The sequence below is a fragment of the Brachionichthys hirsutus genome, chromosome 8, assembly GCF_040956055.1.
Source record: "Brachionichthys hirsutus isolate HB-005 chromosome 8, CSIRO-AGI_Bhir_v1, whole genome shotgun sequence".
Taxonomy (NCBI): Eukaryota; Metazoa; Chordata; class Actinopteri; order Lophiiformes; family Brachionichthyidae; genus Brachionichthys; species Brachionichthys hirsutus.
This window is the reverse complement of record NC_090904.1, coordinates 5011353-5024735: the sequence shown is the minus strand read 5'-3', so window position 1 is coordinate 5024735 and position 13383 is coordinate 5011353. Positions and strand designations below refer to the sequence as shown.

The 13383-nt window shown below is 43.8% G+C and overlaps 1 protein-coding gene across 1 annotated transcript; it reads left to right on the top strand.

Annotated features, from left to right (window-relative positions):
* Nucleotides 1-1400: 1400 nt before the first annotated feature.
* Nucleotides 1401-12174, top strand: LOC137898542 (mitogen-activated protein kinase kinase kinase 12-like). Its single transcript, XM_068742587.1, has 13 exons — nucleotides 1401-1899; nucleotides 3830-4013; nucleotides 4182-4373; nucleotides 5190-5348; nucleotides 6966-7124; nucleotides 7333-7441; nucleotides 9140-9249; nucleotides 9342-9458; nucleotides 9907-10041; nucleotides 10264-10975; nucleotides 11312-11379; nucleotides 11664-11964; nucleotides 12088-12174. The coding sequence occupies exons 1-13, from the start codon at nucleotides 1401-1403 to the stop codon at nucleotides 12172-12174; spliced, it is 2832 nt and encodes a 943-aa protein (XP_068598688.1).
* The last annotated feature ends 1209 nt before the right edge of the window (nucleotides 12175-13383 follow it).

Sequence of the window (13383 nt, the reverse complement as noted above, 5' to 3'; positions counted from 1 at the left end):
CCCTCGGACAGACGCGCACGGTGCGCCGGCCTGTAGCGGAGCGCATCCAGCTCCAGCCGCTCGCGCTGCAGCTGATGCCTCCAAGCGCGTAAAGTGAGAGGCGAGCGCCACTAATAGCATTCGGGTTCAGTCGAACGAGAATGATGCGTGATTATTCCAGAGTCAGATGCGTCTCAGAGGACGCACAAATTATGGTGCGGATTATGATTATTGTATTCCAGACGTGGAGCTCCATGGTTGCGGTTCGGTTAACGTGTCCTGCTGTCTCGTTTTTGAGCTGCGTGATTTCTCCCATCCTGTGAGTGGAGCGGCAGGACCGCGGGCCTCAAACATCCGAGGCTGCTGCTGAATGCTCCTTCTAATGTAACACGGGCAATAAAAATATATTTTTGAGTGCATGAGGATGGATTTGGATTCAGTGATTTGACTCAAACTGGCCTCCACTGATGTGATCACCATGACTACATGCGTAACCTTGGACACAACACACATGTCTTCGTATACAACAGGAAGTATTTTCATTCATATCGTTGTTTTAGGAAGCAGGTGAAACCTCGAGCTTGTTAGAGGCAGCAGAGGAGCCAACCATTTCAAAAGGCTCTGACATGAAATGATGCATTTTCTCTGTGCTCTGACCGCGTATAAACTGTCGCCCTTGGGAAAATGACGAGCTCCGAGGAGGCTTGCATGAATTATTTTTATGATACAGCCTTCATTTGACCTCATCCGTTCGAATACACCGTGTTGTTGCCTGACCAGGATGTAAATATCCAGCCCTGTCACCATTCTGCTTTCACATCATTGGTTTTGTTGGTCACAAACATGCCAAGCCAAAAGCGACTGAATGCATGTAGCAGAATAAAATGTCTTCATTGGATTACCATGATACATCAGCGCATGGATAAGGATTTGAAGTTACCCTATAAGAGGGGCTATAATCAAATTTATAGCACCCAAAGGTTTCTTAGATTTATGGTGCTGCTCTTTTGTCGTTAATCCACACCAAACATCCTGGACCGTGTTTCTCATTCAACTAAGGACAAGTCTGTCCTGCAAATGACTTTGAGACATGCACTGAAACAGATGCTTGAACTGAACCGGAGGAACTCAATGTCCAGTTCTTTATACACCCAGAGATGTGTCTTTAAGTGAGATTTATGGAAGCAGGAAGTTCTCTCATCAAGTCCTTTTGTCACTTCGATCAGCTTCACAAATGTATGACAGTCTACAAACTCAGCGTTCAGCCTTCATTCTGGGCTCCCACAGGGTAGAAGATTGATTCTAACTTAATTTGATTTTCAGCTATTTCCATCCTGTGTTTCTCTCTCCTTCTCTCTCTCCATGTTTGATGCTGCTAAGGCTCCCAGTGCTCCGAGTTTTTCTGATGACCAAGGGCCCCCATGGCGCTGATCCACGAGCCTCGAGCCCCCTCTCCTTCTCTATCTGCCTTCAACTCGCCCCTCTCTGATCCTCCATCCTTTCACCACCTTGATGCGGAAACACCCTGCACCCCAGAAATGGACCTGACCCCGACCCAGTGTGTCCTTCGTAACGTCCTCTCCAAAGACGGTGGAGTTGTTGGCGAGCCTGGGGGTGGAGGAGGAGGAGGAGGAGGAGGAGGAGTGGGGCACAACCAGACGCCATGTGAAGAACAACAGGAGCACTTTGCCAACAGCATCCTGAAGCTCCACGAGCATGATGGGAGCCCAGGAAGGACAGAGGGAGATGGGCCGGAGCTGGACAGGAGCATGTTCAGGAGCCAGGCGGGGGACGCCAGGCTACAATGCCAGTCCAGTGGAGGGGGAGGAGGCTTTTTGGAGGGGTTGTTTGGGTGTCTGCGGCCTGTATGGACTATGATTGGCAAAGCTTACTCCACCGAGCACAAGCACGACCTGGATGGTGAGTCCAGCAGCCAAATCAGACACATATAAACACATCTACACACGCTGACATGAATGGCAGCTTTTTAATGGCTGAAGCAGCAATTTAAAGTGTAGTCTTTGATATGCAAATTAAATGATCTTATCCCAACTGTTTAATTACATTAAAAATAATTCCCACTAAGGCCACATTGTAAACAAACACTTTGACGTTGGAAGCGTTGCAGCCGGAGCGAGAGACTCTATTAAGGGTTTATTTCCCCCTGATGCCCCCCCCCCCCCCATCCATTCACCTGCTGGTACCTACCCCACCTTCAATCCCCACCCCCCCAGCAAAACTAGCTCCCTGTAACACTGTGTTGTTTATGTCTGCAGCCACTACAATAACGTGGCGCTCCCCTGGGACTCCTCTGCCAAATCTGCTGCATGAATTATGCATGGCCACGCGCTGACCCTGCGCCTCTCATCTCTATTAACACAAACCTGACACACACACGTGTGCATGCACCCAGGGATAACTATACCGCACACACACATGAACACGTCCACAAATGGAAACACTTCATACATATCACCGACAGAAACACAACGTCTCATACAATGACGGTAGAAAACGTGATCAAATGAATACAGCGTCACGCATCAGGCGCCATCAGATTTATGGGCCTTTTTTTCTTTATGGTGTTCTTGTTTTTTTTTTTATCACCCATTTGACTTACATGTCTCCCCTCAGTCCGCCTCCTCCCCCCCCATCTCTCATTGTCTCCTTTCCTATCCTTTTCATCCCGGGCTGTTATCACTGCCAGCCCATCTGCACCTCGCTGCTCCCCTCCTCTGTGCAGCATTACAGGGGAAGCACAAACACTGTTGAAGGCTAAACGGATATAATAAGAGTGAAATAAATAGGGTTGTTGCAGCTGAGTGCCTGCCTGCCATAATATTACAATGCTCTGCTTTTAAGCTTTGATTGGAAGGCACAATGTAGCAGACTAGAAAGCAGAAACAATGATCTGTCGTTCGTTGATTGTGAAGGACTTGGCTTGTCTGGTTATGTTCTAAATTTCCTCAGTTTTTCAGATCAAAAGTGGCCCTGGGGTTATTGTACTGCTTCAGATGTGGCTTTATGTCTTTACTGTGGGACATTTGAGGGGCTCATTAGAGACGGAGCCCTCAATCCATGACTGGAAAGCATTAATCATTCACATGTCCTTGTTAATATGATAAATCAACCTGAATCTTTTTTTTCGGGTTGAGAACAGCAGTGGAGCAGGCCTATATATATATTCTATATTAACAGTCTGTCCTCAGATACACGGACCCCTGCTGACCCACAGGGAATCCCACCCTCCCCCCTTACTTTTTTCCCTCTTTAAGCACACAGAGCGACAACCGTCACCACCGCTCCACCTCCCTGTTCACCATAAAGCCATCCTTAAATCTCCTTCTCCTAGCAAACCCTCTCCTGAGCTTTGGACCCCTGTTCCACATCAACCCCACAATGGCACTAAACAGGATTTAGAAGGCTGAGGGGGAATTACCCACAGGAGATTAGAGCTTCCTGTCTCTGGCTGCAAACCCCGAGTGTTAGATTAAGGTTAGGTTCAACTACACGACAAGATATGTTCTTGGCTGTGTCAACTTGTAAGAGCTTTTACAGATACAGGTGGATTACTGCAAAACAACATTGTAGATAAGGAACTATTTTTTCTTCTTTTGATTTGTAAGTTTGAGCTTTTTCTTTACAGAACATGTAGTTTGAGAATATAAATCACAACACAGACAATAAAGAAAGCTAACTATACAGACAATTTATATGATCTTCCAGCTTCATTCGTTAATCAGTAAATATTAATATGACGATCATCCCGCTGCTCTACGTTGATAAAGAACATTTTACTGTACAGATGAACTCACCAGCTGTTTCCCCTCCATATTTTTCCCAACCTCAGAGGCATGGGAGGTCCCGTTTGAGGAGATATCTGACCTTCAGTGGGTGGGCAGCGGAGCCCAGGGGGCTGTTTTTCTAGGAAAACTGCACGGACAGGAAGTGGCGGTAAAGAAAGTGCGGAATATCAAAGAGACGGACATCAAGCACCTGCGCAAACTCAAACATCCCAATATCATCACTTTCAGGTTAGTAAAAATGATCCACTGTCTTATCTGATCACATGTGCAGAACATTACACTGTAATTCCATGCCTATAGGGTACGTGATTGGTTTTCCTTCAGAAAGTTTACAAATCCAAAAGGCTGTGACATTTTCTCAACCCTTCAAAGTGTTCCACTTCTCTGTACTCTCAGGGGCATTTGTACCCAGGCTCCATGTTACTGCATCATCATGGAGTACTGTGCCCAGGGACAGCTGTACGAGGTGCTGAGAGCAGGCAGGCAGATCCAACCATCCCTGCTCATGGACTGGGCGATGGGCATTGCTGGGGGGATGAATTACTTGCATCTGCACAAGATCATCCACAGAGACCTCAAGTCTCCAAAGTGAGTTTGTGGACTTTGTGAAAAATCTACTGCAATTTAAATTTTGCCTGACTAATCTGTAGCTGACGTGATATGTAAGACATGAAGCGGATGGACATTTCTACCGTGTAACAACATTTAGAACAACTTTTACCAACCTATGTAGAACTTCTCATTGCATATGTTGCATGCAGTTCATTTGCATATTTTTAGAGGCCTACATGTAAGAAACACAATTGTTGCTAACAATCATGGAGAACAATACTAGATGACCTACTTCTGCTCAGGCTGCTTTGTTCTTATCCAATCACCAAAGCAAAAACAAACCTGATAAATAAAACAACGCATTACCAATTGTTTTTTTACTTATATAAACCAGTTTATACATGTAGAAATGAAGAACATTGTAAAGAAAAAAGATAAATAACTGAATAATATGAAAAATATGAAGACAATGCAGCAAGCAAGGAATAAAAGCTATGATAATTGTAAAGGCACGAGAGGAGCAACAATATCCTGATAGATTACCAGTCCTATGTGAAGATGGCTTTAAAATGAAATGTGAACAAACTGTTTATATTCTTATTTGTTGAAAAATAGGCTCGGAAATGCACCGTGTCACACTATTAATCTGGAGCCACCTTTCTATGATATGGCATTAACAGCTTTTTACTTAACTACCCAGCACTGGTTGAGTTTTTAGAACACATGGAATGATGATTCACCAATTCAATTTCAAATGTTGGCTTTTGAATATAATGTTAGAAACTGATTTAGCTTCACTGCTTTCTCTCAAATATGTCAATCTAAAGCTGGCGGAGTTTTTTTTCATTCCAGTATGCTGATCACCTACGACGACTCTGTGAAAATTTCTGATTTCGGTACGTCCAAAGAGCTCAGCGACAAGAGCACCAAAATGTCCTTTGCCGGTACGGTGGCCTGGATGGCACCGGAGGTCATACGCAACGAACCGGTCTCAGAGAAGGTGGATATTTGGTAGGTGTCATATCAATTTAAACCCTCCATCTGCATCAGTGAACCTTTTCAATTCCCTCTTATCGTTTGTCTTATCTGTCATAGGATCAGATTATTTGCGGCATACTACTACAGTACAGAGCATGAGATGACATTACCAGAAAATCTATTCTGTATTATGTAGAATATCTCATTACATGAAATTGTATAGGGCCTCTGCCATATCTGATGCGATGGCCCTGTGTTAGTCCCTGATCCCTCGATACATTCTCCCTCTCTCGTTCTCCCATCCTATATCCCTCCATCACTCTTCCTTTCCATCCTGAAAGGAACGCCGGCTAATTTAATAATTGATTTGCCAGATGCCGCAGTGCTCAACAGAGGCTGGAATAACCTTCTGATCCAGAGGATGGTTTGGCCCAGAGCCAGTGGTGCATTAGCAGAAGAGTGAAAATTGGATTAAAAAGCTTTTGATGCTGGAAAAAGAAAAGCATGAATGTGAGCTGTATAGTTTTGTTTAAATTTATGCAAATTGTATCTTAAACCACACTCGAAAAAGAGTGAGTCAAACAGGAAGAGGCTGTGGCAAAGTACCATATTATCATATTCATTTTTATTTGGTGCCGACATACATATAGACCCTTAACGAAGACGAATATTAAAATACTAAGCAGTAGAATTTAACACACTGATAAATATAGTAGATCTTAGATTAATGATTCTTAATGAATATCTAAGAATCGCAAAAAATACTTACAGGACAGACTGACACAATGTATTCATATATTATTAACATTACTATGCTGCTGCATTGTATATTGACTAATAATTATAATGGCACAAAAGCTAACTTCACTTTGTTATATAGTCCGTCTTAAAATCAGGGTTGTCTTCCTGTGACTTTATATCATTAATGACAAACAACTACATGGAGCAACTCTAAAAATATACATTCAACCACAGCTTCACACACACACCCTGGGTGTATTGCCACCTTGGATATTGAGCATGGTCACCACAGCAACCCAGGGAGTCAACTGCAACAGACTTTCCTTAGCGACGTTCCCCATGGATGCTGCTCTCTTGCTCACCTAAACAGGCGTAGAGCTGGTGATCAATGCTGCTCTGAACTAGAGACATAAAACGGCATGTTTTTGGCAAAAGTTGCGATTTCATACTTCATTGCTGATTTGTTGATGTGATGCATTTATAAGGTTGAACAGCTGACCTGACACAGGAATAATAGTGGATATACAGATGCGTGCATAGTGGTGATCGTAGGGAATTGTTTATATAATGAAGGGTTATGTTGCATTATCCTAAAAGTTTTGTAATATTCAAACCCAATAATTTTTGAATCCATTAATGCACACTCATTGTAAAAAAAAAAACATCTGCAGAGATAACAAACTTCACGTTAGAAAATGTTTGCAGCGCTCAAAAATTGTTCACGCTAACAAATCTTTCGTAGATGCAAACTGAACAATCCATTTAATCTTCCCACAATGCATCAAAGGCTTTCTTAAATTCTTATCAGTTTGAGAAGCGCTTGACATTTCAGTCCGCGATTCCTTTCATCCTTTCACGTCGCTTCTTTACCAACGTGTCTGAAGGTAAATGCGCCGCATCTCTCTGCAGGTCCTTCGGTGTCGTGCTGTGGGAGATGCTCACAGGGGAGGTGCCCTATAAGGACGTGGATTCCTCTGCTATCATCTGGGGAGTGGGCAACAACAGCCTGCAGCTGCCTGTACCTGATAGCTGTCCAGACAGTTTCAAGCTGCTCCTGAGGCAATGCTGGTGAGCTGGCAGGAGAGGAGGTGTCGTACAGAGAGATATAGGAGGAAAGAGAAGGATTAAGAAAAAGAGAGTTAAGAGAATGCAATGTTCTTAGAAGCTTTAAATGCCATTGCATTAGAATCAGAAAGAAGAAACAAATAATAATGGAGGAGAGACTCTTCCAGGTCCTTTTCATTTCTGAGAAAAGGTCTGCTTGAATCATTCACAGGAACTGCAAGCCAAGGAACAGGCCTTCCTTCCGACAGATCCTCTTGCATCTGGACATCGCCTCGGCTGACATCCTGTCGACTGCACAGGAAACCTACTTTCAGTCTCAAGTGAGCTTCTTTAATCTCTCTGTTTTGAAGTGAAAATGAATGGAAAACGAGTGTGAAGTCAAAATGCATTTAATTCAGAATCTAATTCAGACACTAAATGTGGGATTAAGAGATAATGTAATTGACAACCACCAAATGTTAAATATATATAAACTGACAGTAGATGGGGTGTATATATATATAAACTGTATCTATATCTGAATAAAAATCTGCTGTCAACAACATCTATTATCATTTTGTCCATATTGCTGCTGAGCCGCTGCCATTTGTGTCCAGTCTGCTCCATAGGGGGCCCCCCCAGCCTCTTGGGAGCCCACTAATAAAACCTGCCTCCATTCGCAGCGTATTATTTCTGGTTCCTTGCTCTTTGTTCCGTGTCACATGCGAGTGCTGATTTGTGGTCAAGGAGAAAACCTTTATAAACCTCTGTCATATCAGAGTGTGATGGAAAAGGAAGGTCTGTGTCTCCGCCTGTAATTGGATGGGGGGGGGGTGGTAACCCGTGAAAAATATAGAGATATGTTAGCATGCAAATGAATGCAGGACAGGAGAGAAAGAAATATAATTGTGAGGAAAGTGTGTTTACGCAGCCATGCGTAACCACCGATCCATTTATAACTCAAGCATTTAAAAATCAAGAGACACACAAACATACAAAACGAATGCAATTTCCTTTCCTCCTCAGAGCAAAGCACTGCCTCCTCTACGCCTCCATTTGTATTTCACTGTGCAAAATGCAAACATCTTTCACCCTTCCCACTTATCCTTGATGCTTTATTTCTCCCTGTTCCCCTTCCCCTCTTATACACCCTCTGCAGTTTCTCTCCACTCTGCCCATAATGGATTTTTTTTTGTGACAGTAGAACGAAGTATTTGCTGCTGGAGAGTATTGATTGCTTTAATGGCAGGGAGTAGAGAGAGAGAGAGAGGAGAGAAAGGGGACTGCAGACATAGTAGAGTGCAGCACAGTCCATTAGCTTAATAAGAAGAGCCTTGGCCATGCACTGACAGAAAGATGCACACGCATGTGTTTTTGTGCATCTGGCTTCCTTTGTCCTTTGATGTGACATGTATCGGATAACAGCTGTCACGCTCCAGTGTTTGGAAAAATGCCCATGCTGCATCCTTTTTTGTGCTCATGTCATGTCGCTTTCACTTCCCATTTATTATGATCTGAGAATTTATTGGGTTTCATTTCATAGATGAGAATCTGGAACTTTATAGTAAAAAAATTTTTTTTTAAATGTACAAGATGAAAGACGAAATTCAATGTTTATTGAATGAGAATAATAAAATCTGAATATTTAATTCTGTATATGATGCCTAGTTAAGCTGGGAGTGGCTTGGTCTACTGCTGTCTGTTCATCTGACTACTCCAGTCACCAAAGTGTTGCTACTGATGTTATGTTGCACTGACATAAATGCCCTAGAATTAATCACAGTGGTGATATTAAAAATGCTGGAGGCGGTATTATTGATGGCAGAATTTTTGTGAGTATAAGCACTGATTATAGTAAAAATAGCATCAGTAATTTTTCAGTTTCTTGGGACGAAGGTGGATTTCTGTCATTTAGAATGATCCATCCCCCCCCTCCCGCCCCTGCATTCTTTTCATTGTAATTCCTATTTCCATTTCCGTGAGATTGAGTGAATTTGATGTTATCTGTTCTGAGTGATGTGTTTCACGTGCCTCACCAGGTGGAGTGGAGAGATGAGGTGAGGCACCACTTTGAGAAGATCAAGTCCGAGGGGACATGTCTTCACAGGCTGGATGAGGAGCTGATCAAACGGCGCAGAGAAGAACTCAGGTTAGCAGCGGTGGAATAGGTGCACAGAACTATACCAAGATATACTGGGAGACCTATAAATGCCCATTGATTTTATTTTGTGCCCCTCCTAGGCATGCATTGGACATCCGGGAGCACTATGAGAGGAAACTGGAGCGAGCCAACAACCTCTACATGGAGCTCAATGCCATCATGCTGCAGCTGGAAATCAAAGAGAAAGAACTGCACAAGTAAGAACCACAATTCTTTCACAAGATGTTGCTGATGATTTTATTGTTTCAAGGTTTTGTTCTTTCACAATAAGGAAAAAGAAAAAAAGAAAATACACATAAATGCTGGAGTGCAAAATTGTTCCAGTTCTGTCAGACAGCAGGGGGTTTGTGATGGAGAAGCCTTTTTCAAGTCCAGCAAAAGGGGGGGGGGGGGGGGGGGGGGGTGCAACCAGGGGGAGCGCACACCCCCTGGGGGGGATTTTTTGCTATTACCTTTAAATGCTAATACCTTTTAAATGCTTATCTTAAATAAATCTGTTGCTAAAATTTAGTATAAATTGCATTCTTCATTTTCATATGAGAGATTCCGTACTTTTGTAGGGGGTGCAAGAACATATTTAAACTCTTTCTGTGATGTCTAGTCAACTCCACCCGTTAAATAATTGGTGTTATGTTCAAACATCAGGAGGGAGCAGTCGCTGGACAAGAAGTACCCGGGCTGCTTCAAGCACAGCTCCAGACAATCAGCTTCCTCCAACTCCATGGAGAAACTCATGAAGAAACGCAACGTACCTCAGAAGCTACCCTCGCACAGCAAGCGGTGAGAGAAAGGCAAAGTTTGCATGTTCAGTTTTTACGCTGGATGCCTTCCTCTGTAAGGAAGTGCCTATATTTACAGTCCGCTGTCCCGTTTCCCAAATTTGTGATTTAATCTCCTGACATCCAGATATAATGCGGGTAGAAAATCGATACTTAAAAAAAAACATTTGTAATTCTTTTCTCCATACATTAATTGTTTAAATTCTGCCTCTATGCTTCCCAGGCCGGATATACTAAAGTCAGAGGTAATCCTCCCCAAACTGGACTCTTCCATGACCCAGGTCACAATCCCCAACAAGGGCTCTACCTCCCCAGGCCGCTCTCGCCGAGGAAAACCCCGCTATAGGAAGGCTGGCAAGGGCAGCAATGGGGACTTGGCTCAGCTTAAAGCGACTCTGTCCTCCTCATTAGCAATGGTCAACTCCACCACGTCCGTCCCAAGCAGCAAGCAGCATCTCGACCCGAGCGCAGCCCTCATTATGATGCAGCACGACCTGCTGCTCAAGAAGATGTACTCCTCAAGCCCAGATCTCATTTCAACCACTTTGGAGGCTGAAGATCGGAGGAAGGGGCAGGTCAGGCCAGGCCTGGATAGAGCGGGCAGCCAGAGCGCCTCTGCTGGTTTCGGGGAGAGCAGGAGTACTGGAGGGCGGCAGGAGGGGGCAGATGTCGGTGTGGGGGCCGATGACCTGGCAGAAACACCTCCACGCAGTGACACGCCCAGTGAGGATGCAGCTTCCATTCCCTTCTCCAGTAGCCCGGACTCTCCATGTGGCAGGGGAGCGGCTGCCGGGAGAACATCAGTGCTCGGGAATCCCCGCATTTCCCACGAGGGTGAGGAAAAAGAGGATGGGCCGGTGATCACACGTTCACCGAGGAGTCAACGCCTCACGCCTGCAGCGCTGCTCTACAGGGCGGCGGTCACGCGCAGTCAGGTGAGACCCTCTTGTCTCTATTCTGCATAATCTAACCTCCGTCACTCCAAGCCTCTGTGTATTGTTATGTATTTATTTGTTTGAAGTGGTTGCTGAAACTTTCCCTTCCGAGCGTTAGCCGAGAGTTGCGTGTTAGCTATGACTGGTAAATATAATACAAGCAGCAAAGCTACAGTCATGAATGAGCGATCCCAAAACCTCAGCATCATGTCACCATCTTCAGAAATTGCAACTGGAGCATCATCAGGGTCTGGTCTAACCAGGCGTTTGTTCATGTTGGCAGGCATGAAGATAATTAGTGGTTTTAATACATTTTTTCCCCCTTTTGCTCCACAGAGGCGTGGAGTGTCATCAGAGGAAGAGGAAGGAGAAGTGGACAGTGAAGTGGAGTTGCCAAGGAGACGGTAACAGTTAAATAGAAGAGAGATCATGGTTTCACCTTTCCAGAATTACATCCAGCTTAGCTGCTGACAGTTGAGACACATATAACAACGGGCTTCAAACATAACACTTCTTTTATTTTTATTAAATCTTCCTTTTTGGCTTGGTAGAATTTGTTCTACAGCATATTTGGGTTTAAAAAAAATGTTTTCCATCCATGCCTACTGTTTTCCATAAATCCCTTATAAACGTAATACCGGTCAATCGATTGTAACTGTATATTTGTTTCTATTGAATTCCCATTCAGACGTCCAGTGAGCATGTCCAAGTGCCAGTCCCTGTCCACCTTCAGCTCAGAGAACCTGTCCGTCTCTGACGGCGAGGAGGGAAACACCACTGATCACTCACATAGCGGCACGCCGGACGTGGTCAGCACCAACACAGATGAGCGTCTGGATGACAAGAGCGACGACCTGCTTTCTCAAGGCTCGGAGATTCCTGCTGACCCGTCCGAGCCCACCCAGCTGGGCTCCGACGGGCTGTCCGAGAAGGAAGCTGTCCTTCGACAAGTCAAGACCCACCTCGCCAGTACCGACCATAATTATGAGGTAAGCTGCAGAGAGCGAATGAAAGAATGCCTGATATAAAGAAGGGACATATAGGCTTTTTGGAGTCAACTTTTAAAAGCGTGTCCAACTCAAGGGTTTCTTGTTTTATTCCCTTCAAACCAGGGATTGTATGATGACTCGGATTGTGACAGTGCTGAGCTGGACCATTCAGGAAGCGGCGAACCCAGCCAGCCTCCAAGCAACTGGTGAAAAGTCAGACACTTAAGAGATACAGCCTGTGGGTGCTGTCTCGTTGATTCAAACAGATGGTGGACATTTCAGAGAAGCAGAACACAAATGCCTGTGTCCCTCATCTCCAGCTGGCAACACAGAACAAACCCTTGATGACTGTTCTCAAAAAGTATTCAGGGAAAAGGACATGAAATCCACTTCCTTTTGAGATCAGTTCCTCACAGCGGTGTGAAGCGGACTTGGGGGGACTAGCTAAGCAGATGGAGCCGCGGCCATTCTTTATCTCCGTAACCACCGGTGTCAGATCAAATTTGCAAGGACGTTATGTCCAACGAGAGAGACCTCAGTACAAGAGCCCATGTACGAACCATTATGTCTCTTTTGTCTTCTATTTCACTTTGTATTCTCATTCTCATTCTCATCATACGGGAAAATGCTTATACATCCTATCAGGGATTTTTTTCAATATATATTTTAAATGTTCTCTCGTCAGCATCACTGGGACAGTCTACTGTTCCTTTTCACGTCTGGTCGATAAAATGCACTGATTTCCTCATGATCATTTTTTTATTTCCTTTTAAATTACATTTATGCACTTATTTATTAATTTAACAGATTAAGATGTTCCTTAAAAACAATGTTTACATTTTTTACTTTAGTTTACATTTATTTATTTTTGTCAGATTGTTTCCATTTTATACTTTTGTGTTCTAATGTAAATAATGTTCAGTGTAAATATGTTGTGAAATTAACTTTTGTTTTTTTACATGTGAAATCGCATACATTTAAAGGTGCTATTTCTAATTAGGTGGCACTACATTTGTGAGTCTCCAAAAGCTTACGGTAGTATAATGTACTGTAACTATTGTTCATGTCTGAAGATTAAAACGCAGTTAGGAGGACGAGTTCTGGAACCGCTAAGATGTCAACAGAACCACAGATGAGTTTAGTCAGGGCAGATGTGAAAGTTCCCTTTATCCACATCTGGCAGGTTACCTACAAAATAGGATCACCTTTTTTTTTGATGAAGCATGTTACATCATGTGTTCACCCAACAGACCAGGTTAAACTTTTACATGATCAAAGTTCATGGTCCCAACTGACTTGTCTAGCGTCTAAGGGCTCAGAATAACTCACAACTGGTTCTGATGGATTCACATCCCCTGTGGTTCACTTTGACTGTACAACAGCACACGACATCCTGTTCTGCTACTGTTTAACCGATGT

Excerpts from the sequence above, each read along its gene's own strand:
- LOC137898542 (XM_068742587.1), top strand. The coding sequence starts at position 1,401 with ATGGCGCTGATCCACGAGCCTCGAGCCCCCTCTCCTTCTCTATCTGCC. Across the intron at positions 10,042-10,263 it reads CTACCCTCGCACAGCAAGCG|GCCGGATATACTAAAGTCAG; the intron begins GTGAGAGAAAGG and ends TATGCTTCCCAG. Across the intron at positions 11,380-11,663 it reads GTGGAGTTGCCAAGGAGACG|ACGTCCAGTGAGCATGTCCA; the intron begins GTAACAGTTAAA and ends ATTCCCATTCAG.